Raw genomic sequence first — 18,962 nt, forward strand, 5'->3', positions numbered from 1 at the left:
TGGAGTTCCGGAAACGCACACACGCAGAGAAGAGTCTCGGAAGCAAGTGACACACACGGACGCCGAAGTGCTTAAATACAGATTTATTGCAAACCGACACTGGAGAGGGGGCTTCGCGGGCGGGCACCCTGGTCTCCGCGGACCTCGGCTGACGGAGCTCAGTGGCCAATCTGCGGCGGCCGGTCTGGAGAGACAAAACACGCAGGCTGCACCGGCTCCAGGGCCCAGGCCGGCAGCAATGGGCAGAGGACACCCACGAGGACGGCCCGCCATCGGCCGCATGGCCCCGTGCCCCAGCCCGCCACTCTGACCCTGGTGAGCCGCTGCCACGGCAGGCGGGGTGGGCCGAAACGCAACACTGAAAACGACGTCAGATAGAGAAGACGACGGACCATGGAGTCCATGGCTCCGCAGTCTCCCGAGTAGCTGGCGTACGGTGCACGTCCCACGTCGTCACACCAGAGACCCCGACGAGACCATCGAGGCCGGTTCTCATGTACGTGCGTGCCATAAGAACCCTGGGACATGGGACAGGTGTGCAAATCCTGGGGACCCTGAGGATGGGCCTCAGCAGCTCCAGCAACAGGCTCCGGCCGAACTAGGGGGGCAGAGCTCTGCGCCCCCTTGGCTACGCTCCTCCCAGCCATCTGGTGTCTGCAGCTCCTTCGAAGGCACGAGAGCCACCCGATGCTTCCCAGGGGCTGCTTCGACATACTCAGGAATCCCCACGCGTTTCTGGCCACCGGGAGCCACAAACCTGCCCCCACACGACGGACGAGTCAGCTCCCGCCTACTCAAGCCGTTTGAAGGGGGCCGTTTCTGGAGGAACCATCGCCTAGAAAGGAGTCCTCCGCAGCCCCCAGGACAGCCCCGGAGGGAAGGTCCCAGGAAACCTGCCAGCTGACAGCCCCACAGAGCAGCGGGCACGCGGCCTGCGGGCCTGGGGTAGCTCAGGCCCCACGGGCAGAGCAGAGGCAGGAGCAAAGACCGCGTCTGTGTCCTCCGAGGGCACCCGGTCGGCTCCCCGAAAGGACCAGGCCCCACAGATGATGTGGGACGACAGTTCCTGCTGCGTCTGTGGCCTACTCGGGAAGGTGTCCCCACATCCGGCAGCGCCGACCAAGAGCCCCAGTCTGGTCTCCCCGATGGGGCTGAGCAGCCGGCGGACGCACACACACCAAGAGAGCGCAAGCAGGAGTGTGCAAGAGAGATGAAGGCGAGGGCCCCCCGCGCCCCCCTCGGCAGCAGCCGGCCCATTACCCGCTCCCCGGGCCCAGCACGAGCAAAGGAAGCAGAGCCCACGCAGCAGCAGCAGGAGGAGAGCGGGTGGCCGGCGTCTCGCTCGCCCCACGCTGCTCCCGACAGGGTGGAGACGCAGGGCCGGGCGCCGCGGGTTCACTCTTCTTTTTAAAACGATTTTTTTTATTGGAGTTCGGTTTGCTGTCATGTAGCATGACACCCAGTGCTCATCCCACCAAGTGCCCCCCTCAGTTCCAATCACCCAGTCACCCCAACTCCCCACCCACTTCCCCTTCCACTACCCCTTGTTCTTTTCCCAGAGTCACGTGTCTCTCATGTTTTGTCACCCTCACCGATATTTTCACTCATTGTCTCTCCTTTCCCTTTATTCCCTGTCACTAATTTTTATATTCCCCAAAAGAATGAGACCATATAATGTTTGACCTTCTCATCTCACATTGACTTATTTCACTCAACATAATACCCTCCAGGTCCCTCCTCGTCGAAGCAAATAGGGGGTATTTGTCATTTCTCTTGGCTGAGGAATACTCCATTACATAGGTAGAACACATCTTTATGCATTCGTCTGTCGATGGGCACCGAGGCTCCTTCCACAGCGTGGCTATTGTGGACATTGCCGCTAGAAACATCGGGGTGCAGGGGTCCCGGCGTTTCACTGCATCCGTATCTTTGGGGTAAATCCCCAGCAGTGGGATTGCTGGCTCGCCCGCAGCTCTATTTTGAACTCTTTGAGGAACCTCCACACAGTTTTCCAGAGTGGCTGCCCCAGTTCACATTCCCACCAACAGTGCAGGAGGGTCCCCCTTTCTCCACATCGTCTCCAACATTTGTTGTTTCCTGTCTTCTTAACGTTCACCATTCTCACTGGTGTGAGGTGGTATCTCATTGTGGTTTTGCGTTTTGTTTCCCTGATGGCCAGTGATGCGGAGCATTGTCTCATGTGCTTGGTGGCCACGTCTGTGTCTTCCTCTGTGGCATTTCTGTTCATGTCTTTTGCCCATTTCATGATTGGATTGTTGGTTTCTTTGCTGTAGAGTTGAATGAGTTCTCTAGAGATCTTGGACACTGGCCCTTTATCTGACGGGTCATTTACAAATATGTTCTCCCATTCTGTGGGTTGTCTTTTAGTTTTGTTGAGCGTTTCTTTTGCTGTCCGGAATTCCTCATCTTGATGAAGTCCCAGTGATTCATTTTTGCTTTTGTTTCTCTGCCTTCACGGATGTATCTTGCAAGAAGTTGCTGTGGCCAAGTTCAAGAAGGGTGTTGCCTGTGTTCTCTAGGATTTTCATGGCTTCTTGTCTCACATTTAGATCTTTCATCCATTTTGAGTTTCTCTTTGTGTACGGTGGTGTGAGAGGATGGTCCAGTTTCATTCCTCTGCGTGTGGCTGTCCAACGTGCCCAGCAGCCTTTAGTGAAGAGACTGTCTTTGTTCCAGTGGATGGTGTTTCTTGCTTTCTCGAATATTAGTTGACCATAGAGTTGAGGGTCCACTTCTGGATTCTCTGTTCTGTTCCGTTGATCTGTGTGTCTGTTTTTGTGCCAGTACCACACTGTCTTGATGAGCACAGCTTTGTGGCACAACTTGACATCCAACATTGTGATGCTCCGGCTCTGGTTTTCTTTTTTCATATTCCCCTGCTACTTGGGGTCTTTTCTGATTCCACACTAATCTTCAGATGATTTGTTCCAACTCTCTGAAGAAAGTCCATGGTATTTCGATAGGGATTGCCTTCCATGTGTAAATTGCCCTGGGTCACGTGGACGTTTTCCCAATACATGAATTCTTCCAATCCAGGAGCACAGAATAGTTTTCCATCTCTCTGTGTCTTCCTCAGTTTCTTTCAGACGTGTTCTGTAGTTTTTCGGGTCGGGATCCTTTACCTCTCTGGTTAGGTGTATTCCTAGGTATCTCATGCTTTTGGGTGCAGTTGTCAATGGGACCGACTCCTTCATTTCTCTTTCTTCAGTCTCATTGTTAGTGTATCGAAATGCCACTGATTTCTGGGCATTGATTTGGTATCCTGCCACGCCACCGAATTTCCCGTATGAGTTCTAGCAATTTTGGGGTGGAGTCTTTTGGTTTTCTAGGTACAGTATCATGTCATCTGCGAAGAGGGAGAGTTTGACCTCTTCTTTGCCAATTTGAATGCCTTTTATTTCTTTTTGCTGCCTGATTGCTGAAGCTAGGACTTGTAGTAGTTTGTTGAGTAGCCGTGGTGGGAGTGTACGTCCCTGTCGTGTTCCTGATCTTCGGGGAGAGACTCCCAGTGTTTCCCCATCGGGAATGATATTTGCTATGGGCTTTCCGTAGATGGGTTTGAAGATGCTGTGGAATGTTCCGTCTATCACTACAGTCTCAAGAGTTTTGATCAGGAATGGATGCTGTATTTTGTCAAATGCTTTCTCTGCATCTATTGAGAGGATCATCTGGTTCTTGTTTTTCTCTTGTTGATGTGATCCATCCCATTGACTGCTTTACGAGTGTTGAACCAGCCTTGCATCCAGAGGATCAATCCCACTTGCTCATGGCGAGTAATCTTCTTTATGTACTGTTGGGTCCTGTTGGCTCGTATCTTGTTGAGAATGTTTGCATCCGTGTTCATCGGGGATATCGGTCTATAATTCTCCTTTTTGGTGGGGTCTTTGTCTGGTTTTGGAATTAAGGTGATGCTGGCCTCATAGAACGAGCTTGGAAGTATGAATGGACCTAAAGTACCACGATGTATTATTTAAAAGCATCAGAGTCAATTTTGCATAAAGTTAACTTATCCTTTATTACAAATAAAATTCATGAAGAAATTATGAAAAACACAAAATACAGAAACAGCACAACGAAAGGGGAGGGGAGGCTTCAATTGTGCTGCAGCCTTCACGAACTGCTGCTCGGGGGCCGAGCCTTGTAGCCCCACTGAGGCAGGTGACAGCTCTGGCCCTTCGATGAACTCGAGAGCCAGCGCCGGGACCTGCTCCTCCTTCTGGGGTGGCCAAGAAGCAGGTGGCTCCTCCAGGTCGGGGCAGTGAATCTGAGGTATGACCACCAGGTACCTTGGCTTGACCTCAGCAGCCGTCATCTCGTCCCAGGCCTAGCTCTCAGCACCAGCAGCCGGGACCGGCTCGATCACCTCAGGCCCAGGAGCTTCAGCAGGCCCCAGAGTCGGCCTCGGGCAGGCTCTTGCCGCGGTGGTTCCGGGTGTTGCTCGGGGTCCGAAGCCGTTTGCTCCCCTGAGTGAGGCGGCTGCTCCGGCCCATCGATGACCTCGATAACCGGTGGTGGGGCCCGTTCGGCCTCCAGCGCTCCCAAGGGTGCAGGTGGTTCTTCCGGGTCAGGACAGGGATGGAGAGGTCTGACCATCACGTGTCTTACCTTGTAAGCGGCAGCTGGCATCAGGGCTCGGGCCGAACCCTCAGCTTCAGCAGCCGGGACCAGCTCCATCCCCTGAGACCCTGAAGGTGCAGCAGGCCCCACAGTCGGCCTCGGGCGGGCTCTTGCCGCGGTGGTTCCGGGTGTTGCTCGGGGTCCGAAGCCGGTTGCTCCCCTGAGTGAGGCTGCTGCTCCGGCCCATTGATGACCTTGATAGCCGGTGGTGGGGCCCGTTCGGCCTCCAGCGCTCCCAAGGGTGCAGGTGGTTCTTCCGGGTCAGCACAGGGATGGAGAGGTCTGACCATCACGTGTCTTACCTTGTAAACGGCAGCTGGCATTAGGGCTCGGGCCGAGCCCTCAGCTTCAGCAGCCGGGACCAGCTCCGTCCCCTGAGACCCTGAAGGTGCAGCAGGCCCCTCCGTCGAAGCTCGGGCGCGCTCTTGGGGTGGTTCACGGTGTTGCTCGCGGTCCGAAGACACAGTATCATCTCCAAGAAGACAAAGTATTATCACCAGGATGGACTTTCCACGTCCCTCTCAAATCAAGGACCCTCTTCCCACCGCTCAACGTGTGTGAGTGCAAGAGCCCTGGGAGGTCTCCCCAGACTGCAGCCCGTGGGGATGGGGTGTGAGCCTACCCAGTGCTCCTGGCCCAGCAGCACGGAGGCTTGATCTGTGTGGCCCACCCTGTCCCCCCTCGGCCACCCCAGTCCTCCTCACCTCCACCCTCAAACTCCGCTTGATGGAGGTTTCTTAAATATTCAGAGTAACTGTTGACTCGACGGTCCAGCGTTGAGTCTGGCAAGTACTGCCCCGTGAAATTCATCAGCTTGGTCAGGGCAGGAAATTCTGGGGGATCGTCGAAGTCCTCCTCATAGTAGGTCAGCCAGATGGTCAGGAAGGAGGTCATGGTGCTGGGGAGGGACAGGTGGGCAGAGGCGTCAGAAGACAGGGCTCCCTCACACAGAGGTGTCCCGGGGAAGCCCGGCAGGAACCGGGGCCCTCGGCCTCCCGCACGGGGCTGTCGGAGGCAAATGCTGTTCCTTGTCCACCTGCCACCTGGCGGTCCTGCCTGCCACAGGCCTGCTCACTGAGGAGGGGCTGGCACGAAGCCTCTGTGCGTGGGAGCCCATGACCAGCGGTGTGACCATCACTGTCTTTCCCGGGGAACCTTCCCTCCCGTGGTTCAGCCCTGCCTCCCTCACGAGGGGCCCCCAGGGGGTGTCCTTCCACTGACTCTAATCTCCCCCGGGGCGGGGGCCGTCTGGTCCGTGAGCACTCACTGGCTCTCCTGAGCACCTGCCATGCACCCGGGTCCAGGTGCCACCAGATTGGTGAGGGTGACGCTCCCCACACCCTCTGCTCTGCGTCCCAGGTGTGGGGCAGACAGGGTTGGGGGGGATGGGCATGGAGGAGGTCTCCCTTTGGGGTCCCAGTGCTCTCCCACAAAGCTCGCCCGCACCCCACCCACGGCTCTCCTTTGCTCTTTTCCTGAAGGGGCCTCAGACCTTTACCCTGCCACAGGAATTGCTGACGGGTGAGGGTCCAGCAGCCCCTCCGACCCACAGTCCCCTCGCTGCCCTCCTGGAGAGGGAAGGCCCTCCTGCATGAGCCAGAGCTCACTCACCTTTCCCAGAGCATCTGGATTTCTCCTTTCTCGGGGGACGCTTGGATGCATCGGTATCTAGAGGAGGGCGGGGGGCCTCACATGAACCGTCCTGTGGACCCGACCTCTCCTCATAGTTGCTGTCACCCTCTGAACCCCAACTAGTCCAGAACCCTGGGAGGCCATCAGCTCTGTGCGTGGGGCCACGGGCAGCTCCTAGAGAAGCGTCTGCACCTGCTGGGTCCTCCTGAATGCTTGAGGAATGAAAGGGCTCTGGCCAGGCCCATGGCCTACATCCGAGTGGGCCAGGGCGCCCCGGTGTCCCCGGGGACCCCTACCCTGAATGCCCCAGGACACAGACCCCAGATGGACTCAAACCTCCCTTTCAGTGGCAAAACAGGCCAGCTCAAGACCCTGGTGACGGTGGGGAGGCGGCACAGGCTTCGTCATGGGGAGAGAACGACGACTGCTGAGCACAATCACAGCCCCTCTAGCCGACCCGCCACAGGCCTGGCCCCAGGGGCTTCCCTACAGGACCCAACAAGGCCCTGTGTGACTCAACTCCAGTCAGAGGAGCAGCCCCAGGGGCCGGGAAGTTCAGGAACATTCCCAAGACTCCCAACCAGTAGGTGGCCCATCCCCCTGGGCTGTGGAGGGTCAGGGTGCTCACTTTGCAAACAGCAGGTCCAGGATCTCTTCGGTGGTGCCAAATTCAGGATACGTTTCCATAAATTGAACAATGGAAAGGTCGTCCAAGCACAGCAAGGCGGGCACCAGTTCTTCTACCTGCTGCTCCAGCAGCTCCCTCCGGCTGGGGGTGGTCGGGAAGATCCGATTCTTTCTCAGGGCTGAGGCCCTTTCAGCCTGAGGTGGGACAGAGGGGACGTGCAGCCTGCACTGTAGCCTCCAGACCACCTGGCAGTTGGAGCGCAGACCAAAGCCCGAGCTCTCAGTGGCTGCGGGGGGCAGGGGGGGGCAGGAGTGCCCACAGCAGGAACACGGGGCTTGACGCCTGCGGCTCAGTCACTAGGCATCTGACTGTGGGTTGTGGCTCAGGTCATGGTCTCAGCATCCTGAGATCCCGCCCCTGGCAGGCTCTGCGCTTGGGGCAGAGTGTGCTTGAGGAGCCTGTGTCTCCCTCTTCTGCTCCCTGCTTCTCTGCCTGTCTCTTAAACAAACTATCCAATAAAGAAATAATCTTAGAGGATAAATTTTCAAAAAAATTTGGATCAATACAAGGATCTCAAGTGGGAGGGGTGAGTCTCCCAGGGCCGCTTGTCAGCTGAGTTTTGACAGCACCTCCCTGCATTAACGGCTTCACCCCTTGAATTTGACCACACGTCCCTGTGTCGAGGTGCCCACACGGAGACCTTTCCTTGGGTGGGAGGGCCCAGGGCGTGAGGGCTGCAGGATGTTCAGCGCCACCCTGTGATTTGGCAACAGAAGGGAATCGCATCGAAGTCCTGCATCAGTGAAGGGCTCAGTGGCTGTTGGGACCAACTGGCCTCTGACATGTTGTGCAGCACACGAGGCCCCTGTGCCTGACCCCAGGGGGACGGGGGGCAGGGATGCGCTCCTTCAAAACCTAACTGCAGAGCGATAGACATAGTACAGTGAGCCCCGTGTCCCTTTGGGCAAAAGTCTCCCAACTCACCAGGACCATGCTCAAGCCTTGGAGAAGGTGGGGAAGGACGTCAGGCCAATGGGGCCTCCTGGGAGCACCAGTTAGGAGAAAGCAGAGCACAGTGCAAACTACTAGAGAGCGTGTGCGATGAGACACGGTGTGTCTCTTTTTCAAAAGTTTTTATGGGCAGCCCGGGTGGCTCAGTGGTTTAGCACTGCCTTCAGCCCGGGGCGTGATCCTGGGGACCCAGGATCCAGTCCCACATCAGGCTCCCTGCGTGGAGCCTGCTTCTCCCTCTGCTTGTGTCTGTGCCTCTCTCTGTCTCTCGTGAATAAATAAATAAAATCTTTAAAAAGAAAACATTATAAAAAACAGTTTTTATTATTTATTCACGAGACACACACACACACAGAGAGAGAGAGAGAGAGAGAGGCAGACACAGAGAGGAAGCAGCAGTCCCCATGCAGAGAGCCCGAGGCGGGACTCGATCCTGGGTCTCCAGGATCAGGGCCTGGGCGGAAGGCAGATGCTAAACCACTGGGTGACCAGGCACCCCTGAAGGCTCTATTCTGATATTCCTACAAATCTGTGCCCAGGGACTCTGCATCTGGCCCTGGCAGGGGCAGGGCCATGGGGGCAAGTTTGGGGAGAAGGGGAATCCAGACTCCTGTAGCAGCAGAAGTCTAGGGGGGAGCCCAGGGGAGCACAGGCTGGCTTCTGGGACCCGGGGCCCTTCCTGCTGCATCGGGGCCCTGGGTGTCGGGTGGCCCCAGCCCCTGCACTCACCTTCAACCCTTGCAGGTCTTCGGAGGATGTGCTGGACCCTGGGGTGTGGCGGATTTTCTCTTTCCTCTTCCACCGGCACTCATATTCCCGCGCGGCGCTCCGTATCTCCCATGTGGAGCTCTGTAAAGACTGCAGGGCAGCCAGGCAGGAGGCCTGAGCGCCCGGTCTGGCCGCCTCGGCCGGGCTGCACACCCAGCTGACTCCATTGCAGACCCACCACAGCACAGCCGGCACACACCTCCCCCAAGGAGAGCAAAGGGATGCTGCTGCAGGGCCTTGGGTTAACTCCGAGTCGGGTAAGAGGCGCCTCGGGAATCCTGTTTCCACCCTGCCCACCGTGACATCAGGGTGACCCTGAAGGGATCACCGGGGAACCTGCTCCCCTGCAAGGTCCTCCAGGCTGGATGCGACCTGCCCACACATCCCTGATTCCCTGAAACTGAAGAGGAGGGGATGGGGCTGCCCAGGATGGCTGGCACAGGTGGCCTGGCCTGGCCTGGCCTGCTCTGTATTACCCTCCGGCACCTCCTGAAAAACTCCCTGAGGCGTTGGGTTTGACGGTCGCACCAACAGCTCCACCATTGGAAGCAGCCGCATTCCGGGGGTTCCTCAAGATCCTCCCAACTGGTATATCTATCAGGGAACATCTTTCAGTAGCAAAAGTCTCCTGAAAGTGAGCCTGAGGTGGGGCTGCACTAGAATGTAGCCCCGGGCAGGGGTTCCAAGTTCTGTTGGCCTCTGTTGTGAAAGAAGTGACCTCACTGCCTGGGACCCCCGTCCCTGAGTCCACTCCTGGAGGAAGCTTCAGGAGCAGCGCTCAGGGCTGCCGATGCCCCCCCACCACAGGCAATGGCCTGTGTGCACACAGTGACACAACCGCACCCCTCTCCACAGGCCCCAGGGAAGGACTGTGTGCAGCTAGGGCCCCACCTCGAAACACACCTGGGTTCAGACGCAACTTTCCATTCTTCCCTGGTTTCCACCCCGGAGAAGCCGTTGTGCCCGTCGGGGATGGTCTGCCTCTTGCCTGTGGCATAGGGATTATCCTAGCAGGTGCTTCCTCCAGACGTCCCCAGGCCACTGTGGCATCATATCTATGACATTGGAGGCGGGTGTCCCATGCAGGAAATACCTCCCACCACATGTTCTTCCTTGGTGTGTCCATGCGTCCAGGCCCACAAGGTCCCTGTGTGCACACACGTGGGCACCGGTACCCTCATTCTGGAGGCCCAGAAGATGACAGTGCCACCGGGGCAGGGATGGGCAATAGCTTCCCACGATCCTAGGTTCCGGAATCCAAGGCAAACTCTACAGTAGGTGTGGGAGTCTTGGCCTAGAAGGTGTGAGGCCGTCCTCATCCTGATACCCTGCAGCCCCGGTCTGATCGCTGGGAGGACGTCCTGACGCCCAGGACACGGGCGAGGCTTGGCGGTGGCCCCTGGTGCCATCCGTGGGCCCCAGGCCTGGGGACAGGGGACGTTGGGAGAGGGCTCCCTGTCCTTGGCCTGCCTGGGCGTCCTGGCCTGCCTGCCCACTGGGGACGATGGGGACGGCGGGGCGAGCGCTCCGGAAGAGCCCGGAGAGAGCCCAGGGCTGCCTGCTGGCTGGAGGCCTGGCGAGCGTGGCTGAGGAACGCGGGCCGGCAGACTCCCGGGGCCCGGCCCTCGGCTCCCCCGGGGGGGCGTCTGCCTCCGGCCATCTGGCTCCGGCTCCCCAACACCAGCCGAGGACAGGCCGCCAGCGGCCCGACCTTCGCGTGGGACACCCGGGAGCTCCTTTCCGCAGGCAGGGAGGCCGGCGGGGTCCTAACAGGTGGCTGCCACGGTCCCCCGGAGGCTGAGTGGTCAGAACCGGACGTCCCTGCGGCCAGCTTGCAGTCCACGGGGGAGCCCAAGGGCCGGGCGGGCGCCCTGTCCTCCGACGTGGGACGTGGGTGGGGCTGCAGGAGGCGGGAGCTGAGGGCTCTCACGGTGAATTCTCAGGTCAACGTGTAGCCCCGGAGAACAGCCGGAGGGGTCGGTCCTTCTGGGCAGACGGAGGGCAGCATGAGCAGAAGCCGGGGGATGTGCTCTCAGAGGGGCTGCAGACGCCCGTGGGCCCAGGGCGCCCGCGACACTCCCCGTGTGAACACAGCCACGCTTCTCACTGCTTGTGTTCATTCTGGAAAAGGTCATCGTTTTTCGTGAAGTTTGCGACTTCCGTTAACGTGTAGCGGGCTTGCTGTCCCCTCTGGGAGAACGCGTGAATGCGTTTTGGAGAGCGTCTCCCTCGTATCTCGTGGACACACCCGTGGACCTGAGCCACTGGCGGGAAGGAGTCTTGTGAGGCCGTCTGCTATTTTAGGGACGCAGAGGGGAGCTTTACGGAAGTGTCCGAGGATGATCACAGCCGAGAGCAGCGGGTCAGCGTGTGACAGGTGCTAGTGAGTCTGCCCCCGGGCGACGGCGAGGTGGGCGCTGACACTCTTCCTGTTGCAAAGTGCCAGAGTGGCAGTTCTGAGATGACCCTGGGTGGCGAGGTCAGGGTGCAGAGCCTGGTGCGCCCCTTGCGGCTCGGGCCCCGGCGGGTGACTCTTCACAGACAGCCGCCCACACATCCCGTGGAGGCCAGCCACGAGGACTCAAGTGTGCGCACGTGCCCTTCGGGGGCCGGTGTCGGGGGTGTGTGGCACGATGCACAGGGGCCAGCAGGTGACGGTCTGAGGGGGTGGTCAGGAGGGAAGCTGGAAGAGAGAGCTGGCTCCAGGCTGGGGCTGTGTGGGTGTGCCAGCTGGGCCGCGGGGCGGGCAGGGTGGGCCCCTGCGTGGGAACCGGCCTGAGTGCAGGTGTAGGGCCGGGTGGGTGCCCCAGGGTGACCCTAACCACAGCCCTGGGGGCCGCTCACCTTCCTGAGGCGGTCCTGGCCTCCTAGGGGGTCCCCTGCCTGTCGTGCTGCACCCTCTGTGGTCTCTGGCACCTGGTGGTGAAAGTACAGGTGTCCAGGCCCCGGGCGGGTCACTAACCTGGGATTTGTCCTGTCGCCCCCCCTCCCCCTCCAGGAGAACCACTGTCGCCGCATCAAGATCCTCGGCGACTGTTATTACTGCGTGTCCGGCCTCACCCAGCCCAAGACCGACCATGCCCACTGCTGCGTGGAGATGGGCCTGGACATGATCGATACCATCACGTGAGCGCCCCGCGGCGACCGTCCCCGTAGCGTCCGCCCCCGCGTTGTCCCGTCCACTCTGCCGAGAGCCAGGCCGCATGGTGAGGCGCGTGTGCCTCTGGGACCCCCTCCTCTGCATTTGGCTGGGACGGCATTTTTTCATCCCTGGCCGTCCCGGGCATTGTCGGGATGGCGTTAGTGGGGCGGGAGGAAATACGCTTTGTCGCGTAGCCAGGCCGGGCATCCAGGGAGTCAGCCGGGTTCCGCTGAAGGAACTGCACGTGCTCGGCCTTGCGCGCCTTGGCGTCCAGGTGCCCCGTGCCGAGGGGCCTTGGAGGGAACAGGTGCGCGTCGCCTGGACACCGCGGGCCGGCCGTGTCCGCTTCTCAGCCAGCCTGTCTCGTCCCGTCAGGCAGCGGGATGAAGAGTTAGGGACCCTCGGTCGGGGTAGGGACGGCGTGGGGCCGGGAGGCCGCGCCGGTGGCTGGAGCACCCCCGTGCCGAAGGTCTCAGCAGCTCAGAGGGGTGGGTGCAGCCCCGCAGGACGGGCTTAATTCCCAGGGACCGCTGTCAGCATCCACACTCGGAGCTGAGAAGTGGCAGCAGCAGCGTCGTCTGGGGAACAAGAAAGGGGAGAGAGAGATGCAAACGAGGAGGCTCCGAAGTGTGGACGGGTGTGGAGGTGGGGCGTCCAGGAGGCAGGCAGCGCCCTCGGGGACAGGGGTGGGGGCCCTACGGGCAGTGGGTCCCTGTGCCAGTGGTGGCGGGTCTGCGCCCACGCCAGGGTTGGGCCGGGAGAGACCCCGGTGAGGCCAGCGTGCATCCAGACACTGGAGCCTCTGCCCTCGAGGGGGCGCTGCACTGGGGCAGGCAGGCAGGGCCGGGCAGGAAGCACAGGTGCGTCTCCCGGATGGTTCGGAGGCTCCCCCTCGCGACGGCGTCCGCTCGTGTCCCCGGCCACGTCCCAGCCATCAGAGCGCCGGGCACCACGTGCCACGAATACGCCTGCGGTTCGCATCGCGTCCTTTGTCAGCATGTGACGTCCGCCCCGTCGCACGTCACCCCTCGTGTCACAGCCCGTGCTGTCTTGTGTGACGTCGCGTGGGGCTCACGCCCAACAGCTCTCACGTCGCGGCCACATCAGTGTGGAGCATGGCCTGGGTCACATCGTGTGTCGTTCTGGGACCTCCTGGACCAAAGTGAGGTTGTGCAGGGGGAGGTGCGGGGAGGCAGGTGTCCACTCCCCCGTCAGCCGGTCAGGGTGCGTCCCCAGCGGGGCCTGGCCAGGCTGCCGCCGACGGCTCGTGCCGTTGATGTCCCTGAGGGGGGTGATGCCGGCCGCCCCTGCTGGGGCCTCCTGGGGGGACCTGGTGCCCCGCCGCCCCCAGGTCTCCTTGGGTGGAGAGGCGCCCAGAGGCGTGCTTGGGACGCCTGGCTGCTCAGCGGGCTCTGGGCCTGCCCTGGTGCGCCCCACCTTCGCCGCACTTGGGCGGCCTCGGAGGGATTTCTGTGACCGTCTCCTGGCTGCCCCAACCCGGAGTTCTGCACCTCCCCTCGGGCGTGGCTGCTGCTGTGCGGTGTGGAGAGGTGGATCCGCCTCCTGTCTGCCCCCTGCTCCGTTCCCTCGGGGCGGTGGGGGCCCCTTGGCTGTGTCTCCTGTCCGCTGAGGCTGAGCTCCAGGCTCCCCGACCCTGTCGGCCCTGAGACCGGCCTTGGCCTCGGAGGCCGCCCACCCCGGGGCCAGTGGGCATCTTCCCTGGCCTCCAGGGGCTGCCGTCTGCGTCGGCTCCAGATCCCCAGAAGCTTCCATGGCCTCCTGGGATTCCAGGGCCCAGTCTCTGACTCCACAGACTGGGAGCGTGTGCTGGGCGCCGTCCCGGCTTGGACGGGGGCGAGGGCCACCAGAGCCACAGCTCGGAGCCGGCCTCCTGCCCACGATGAGCCCCTCTTCCCTTCTCCGAGGGCCCCAGCGCAGGGCGCCGCCTGTGTGCATCCGCCGCACGGTGGGCCTCACGCAGGGACGGGCTCCTGGGGGGCCACTCCTGGATTGGACGGTTGGTCTCTTTGCTGTGGAGTTGCAGAGGTTCTTCAGCGATCTTGGATGCTGGCCCTTTATCCTACGGGTCCTTTGCACGTCTCTTCTCCCAGTCAGGAGGGTGTCTTTGAGTTTTGTTGTGTTTTTCTTTTGCTGTGCGGAACCGGCTCATCTTGATCAAGTCCCAGCGGTCCATTTCGCTCTTGTTTCTCTGGCCTTCGTGGCTGATGTGATTTGAAGAAGTTGCTGTGGCCCAGTTCAAGAAGGGTGTTGTTGCCTGTGTTCTCCCGGAGGGTGTTGGTGGAATCTTGTCTCACGTTTACATCCTTCGTGCGTTTTGAGTTTATCCTTGTGTTTGGTGTGAGAGGAATGGTCCAGTTTCATTCCTCTGCATGTGGCTGTCCAGTGTTCCCAGAAGCCTTTATCGAAGAGACTCTTTTTTCCCCCCGTGAATGGTCTTTCCTGCCTGGCCGAATCTTAGTTGCCCGTAGAGTTGAGGGTCCACTTCTGGATGCTCTCCCCTGTTCCATTGATCCATGTGTCCGTTTTTGTGCCAGTACCACACCGTCCTGATGGTCACAGCTTTGTGGCACACCCTGAAATCGGGCATTGTGCTGCCCCCCCCCCCCCCCCGCCCCGCAGTGGGTTTCTTGGCTACTATTCCCGTGGCTGTTTGGGGTCTTTTCTGATTCCGCACAAGTCTTCAGATGATTTGTTCCAGCTCTCTGAAGAGAGTCTGTGGTATTTCTGACAGATTTTGCCCTAGTTGTGTAAATTGCCCTTGGCCACGTTGACATTTTCCCCAATATTAATTCTTCCAACCCAGGAGCATGGAACCTTTTTCCATCTCTTTGTGTCTTCCTCAGTGTCTTTCAGACCTGTGCTGCAGTGTTTCGGGTAGAGATCCTTTACCCCTTTGGTTAGGTTTCTTTCTAGGTAGCTCACACTTTTTTTGGGGTGCTGCGGTTGTATAAATGGGATTGACCCCTTCCTCGATGTCCCTTTCCTCGGACTCATTGTTCACGTACAGAAAGGCCAGTGGTTTCTGGGCCCTGAGTTTGTATCCCGCCACACTGCCGAACTTGCTGTAGGAGTTCCAGCAATCTTGGGGTGGAGTCTTTTGGCTTTTCTCGGTACGGTATCATGTCATCGGCGAAGAGGGAGAGTTTGACTTTTCCTTTGTGGGTTTGAATGCCTTTTATTTCTTTTCGTCGCCTGATTGCTGAGGCCGTGACGTCTCATACTATGTTGAGAATAGCAGCGGTGAGAGTGGACATCCCCGTCTCGTGCCTGGTCTTCGGGGAAAGGCTCCCAGTGTTTCCCCATTGGGAATGATAATTTGGCAGGGGCTTGTCGAAGATGGCTTTGAAGATGCTGAGGGACTTTCCCTCTATCTCTATACTCTGAAGCGTTTGGATCGGGAATGGATTTTGTCAAATGCTTTCTGTGCGTGTCTTGAGAGGATCATCTGGTTCTTGTTTTTTCTCTTGCAGATCTGATCAGTCACACGGAGTGCTTGCCGAGTGTTGAACCCGCCTTGCGTCCCGGGGATAAATGCCACCTGGTCACGGTGAGTAACTTCTCAATGTACCGTTGGATACTGTTGGCTCGTATCTCGTTGAGGACGTTTGCATCCGTGTTCATCGGGACATCGCAGTATAATTCTCCTTTTGGGTGGGGTGGAGTCTTTGTCTGCTTTTGGACATAAGGTGAGGCTGGCCTCCAAGAACGAGTTTGAAGCATTCCATCTCTTGTCTATCTTTCGGAAGCGCTTGAGTAGAAATAGGTACGGTCTCTTCTTTATTGGCCTGTTCGGGTTTTCTGTGTCTTCCTGTTCCGGTTTTGGTATTTTGTGGTTTTCCGGAAATGCGTCCGCGTGGCTTAGCTTGGCCACTGGGGATGCTCAGGTTCCTCATAGGTCACCAAACCCGCCTTAGTACTCGCTCTCCTGGGGAGCAGCCCCACGGGGACTAGAGGCCACCTGAGAGGCGGGCCTCGCCTCCGGCCCTGCCCAAGCCCCTCCGGCCCTGCCCAAGCCTTGAGAGTCGCTATTTATAGTGACACGGGACCCGGGGACCCAGCGCCGGGGATTAAGTGGATCAGAGTGGAACCCGTACACAATCTCATCCTCGTCCCCATTCAGCCAGGGGACCCCGCTCTGTTCAGGGGCCACACCAGCACTGCCTCCGGCGTGCGAGGCTCTCGCGCTCACTGACTGCGTGTCCCCTCCAGTGGCACGCTTTGCGCCTGTGTCCCTGTCTTTCCCCCGCTGGGCTGTGGCTCCTGGTGGGCAGGGTGGGACTTGGTCACCGCTGTGTCTTCAGGACGCAGCACTGTGGGTCTCCTAGGTTGCCCCTGGTGGCCCTGGCTTCGGGGCCTCGGACTGGAGCCCCTGATTGAAGCATATGGGTCCCCGCCCGTCACGCGCGTGGCCCAGGGGTCGCTGAGGGCTGAGGCCGGCCAGCGTTGGTGTGGACACGCGTGCCTCTGGGCTCATCGGGTCATCACGGGACCCAACCAGGAAGGCCAGAGCCCTGTGTCCCGAACGGTAGGGGTCGGGGAGAGGGAGCAAAGGCCCCGTTTCCCCAGACTCTTCTCCTTAGCGATCTGTCACTGAGGTCTCCCTCGGGCGTCTTCCAGAAGGCTCTGCCTCCCGCCGTCCCCAGGAGCCCTGGAGAGGACCGTCGGTCCCCGCTCACCGTCTCTACCAGCCTCGGCCTTGTTCCTGAACTCTGACAGTTTCCAGTTTGCTTCCCCGGCCTGGCCTGGGGACAGAGCAGGCTTTCAGGGGTGGCCCCCAGCCCAGTCAATTCCCGGGAGGACCACGCACTGTCCTTTCTGAGAGGACCGTGGCCACAGGTTCTACGTCAACCAACGGATGCTGGAGCTGTGTCCAAGCTGCCTCCGTGCCCTACCTGTGCTCTGGGATGATGCTCAGGGCACGACCGACTCCCCTGACCGCCCCTGCCCCGTACCTCCCGGTATCCGGGGCACAGCGCCTGAGGACCGCTGCCCCTTGAAGCCACACTCGGGTCCAAGGCACACGTGGCAATAGTGGCGCCAGCTGTCACGTCCTTTGTCTTCCCCGGGATCACCAGTTATAAGTGAAAACCCACCTGGGCCCTGGGAGCCTGGCACGGGCGGAGCCACTGCATGCAGGGGACACACATCCCCTCATGTCCACTGCCAGGCCGGGGGTCCCGTCCTCCTTGGGAAAGTGCCTGCCCGGGATGTGGCATCTTTCGGGTTTAGTAGAAAGCAGCTGCGGTCTAGAGGAGCCGGAGGGGACACACTTTGGCCTCTTGAAGGAGGGGAGGTCACATCTGGGAGCAGAGATCACACGAGTGGACGTGGGTGCTGTGCCTGGCTCAGACCAGAGCGACATCCTTGAGGACGTGTCTGCTTGCCACTGCCCCCACCTGCTGTGGGAGCTGCCCAGCCGCCTGCCCAGAGGCGATTGTTCTTGGCGATGCCCGTCTCCTGTCCCCTCTCCCAGGTCCCCAGGGCCAGGGCTCATCTCCCAGGGGGACAGACACTCCGTGCTGTGTCCCTGCAGATTCAGCCCTTAACGTCCTCATCCCGTTTCCCGACTCAGACGGCGTGGCGGGCCGGTGTGGAGGGGTGCTGGAGCTCCTGGCTGTGGGTACTTCCCCCGTGCCTCGGTTTCTTCTGGGGTGGCTCCGGGACTTTGTAGGAGCGCGTGCAGCTTCTTGTGCCCTAGGTGTGGGGCCAGCGCTCGGCCAGGTGAGAGCCGCCTCTTGTTACTGCTCGGGGCCTGTGACCCGCCAGCTTTCTCTGACTCAGTGCCCCCGTGTCTGGGCTTGGTCGAGTGATACAAGAGATGCCCCGTTGGCTGGTGGTGGCCAGACTGTGCAGACTGTGTCCTCCGGCTGTGCTGTCGCCGCTCTCCCCCTCCTGCAGTGCGGCCGGGGTGCCCCGCGGTGGCAGCCACAAGGAGGCCTGTGTCCGTGGCCTCAGGGCTTAGGTGGTCCACTTGCCCGCCAGGCAGGGGGCTCGGGTCGGGGCAAGAGGGACAGGCCCCACGTTGCCTGGCTCCAGGTGCCTCGGTTCACACCGCGGGGCTGGACAGGCGGGCAGGAAGGACCCGCTTAGTAGGGCTGGGCACGTGCGCCCCCCCGTGTGGCCCGTGTACACGCCTGCACACATGCACTGACGCCTCCCACAGATGCACCTGCAGACACATCCACGCCCTCACGCTTCACGCGCACGTCCTCACACTTGTCCACCTTCACACCCCCCCACATACACACACAGGCACGTGCTGCGCACCCCACACATCGTTCCCGTGTTGACGTCTCCGCGTTCTTACCTGAAGGATATGGGACCCGGGCCCTCCAGCTTCGTGACCCTGAGAGGCCTCAGACGGCCCAGAAAGTGAACCAGCCTGGGCTTCGTCTGGGGGGGGGGCGGGGTTGCAGAACGTGGGTCAGCGACAAGGGCCGGGACCCCTGCCCAGCCTGGTACCGTGCCCCTGAAGCTCCCACCCTCTGCTCCCCGATGTGTGGGCCGAAGGGGCGGCAGGCTGTCCCTCGCTCCCGCCTCAGGACCCTCCCTGGATCCTCCTGTGTTCCTGGCCCCTGGAGCCTGTGCTCTGGGACTGCGGGTGGCGGGACCTGCTGTGTTCTCTGAGCTGCTGGTGTCCGGGCTGCCTCCTGCCCTCAGGCCCGGAGGAAGGCTCCCTGCTGATCAGAGAAGGGCTCGTTGCTCCCCGGTGCTGTCCCTATGAGGCCTCTGCGTGCACACGTGCGTGTGTTGGTAGCATTCGGAGCCCTGAGGCCCACCAGGACCTGCAGGTCTGGATGTCTGGGTCTGAGGCTGCTCACTCTCTCTCAGCACCCAGGACCCACTTTGCTCTGGGCTTGTTGCAGTGTCTGTGGCCCGAGAGCTTGGGTGGAGGGACCGCAGTATGGCTGTCCTGGGTCTAGGTCTGCAGTTAGGGGCACTTCCCTTGGTGGGGAGCAGGGCTGGACGGGGAGCCTGACCAGGTTGGAGCGGCCCACGGTGACGGTGACTGTGTGGGCAGTGTGGCTGCTCAGGCCCAGCGTCCTGATCGAGCTGCTCAGGGATCCTCAGGGAGGAGATCCCAGGGAAGGAGACAAGGGGACAGAGTGCCCTTGGAGGGAC

General features: G+C 60.4%; 2 protein-coding genes across 2 annotated transcripts in view; one reads left to right on the forward strand and one right to left on the reverse strand.

Annotated features, from left to right (window-relative positions):
• LOC144284187 (uncharacterized) overlaps positions 1-15,536 on the forward strand; it is a 159,134-nt gene extending 143,598 nt beyond the window's left edge. The window contains exons 7-9 of the mRNA XM_077848503.1: positions 8,654-8,934; positions 11,676-11,883; positions 15,311-15,536. The gene's annotated coding sequence lies outside the window, so the exon portion shown is untranslated. The remainder of the gene's footprint in view (positions 1-8,653; positions 8,935-11,675; positions 11,884-15,310) is intronic.
• Positions 4,011-6,324, reverse strand: LOC144284909 (uncharacterized). Its single transcript, XM_077850071.1, has 3 exons — positions 6,250-6,324; positions 5,343-5,536; positions 4,011-5,110 (listed from the first exon to the last, which is right to left on the reverse strand). Exons 1-3 carry the CDS (start codon positions 6,261-6,263, stop codon positions 4,647-4,649), a joined length of 672 nt encoding a protein of 223 aa, XP_077706197.1. The 5' UTR covers positions 6,264-6,324; the 3' UTR covers positions 4,011-4,646.
• Positions 15,537-18,962: the final 3,426 nt, after the last annotated feature.

This window comes from Canis aureus, chromosome 15, assembly GCF_053574225.1.
Source record: "Canis aureus isolate CA01 chromosome 15, VMU_Caureus_v.1.0, whole genome shotgun sequence".
NCBI lineage: Eukaryota > Metazoa > Chordata > Mammalia > Carnivora > Canidae > Canis > Canis aureus.

Excerpts from the sequence above, each read along its gene's own strand:
- LOC144284909 (XM_077850071.1), bottom strand. Across the intron at positions 5,111-5,342 it reads AGCGGAGTTTGAGGGTGGAG|ATGATACTGTGTCTTCGGAC; the intron begins GTGAGGAGGACT and ends GTCTTCTTGGAG.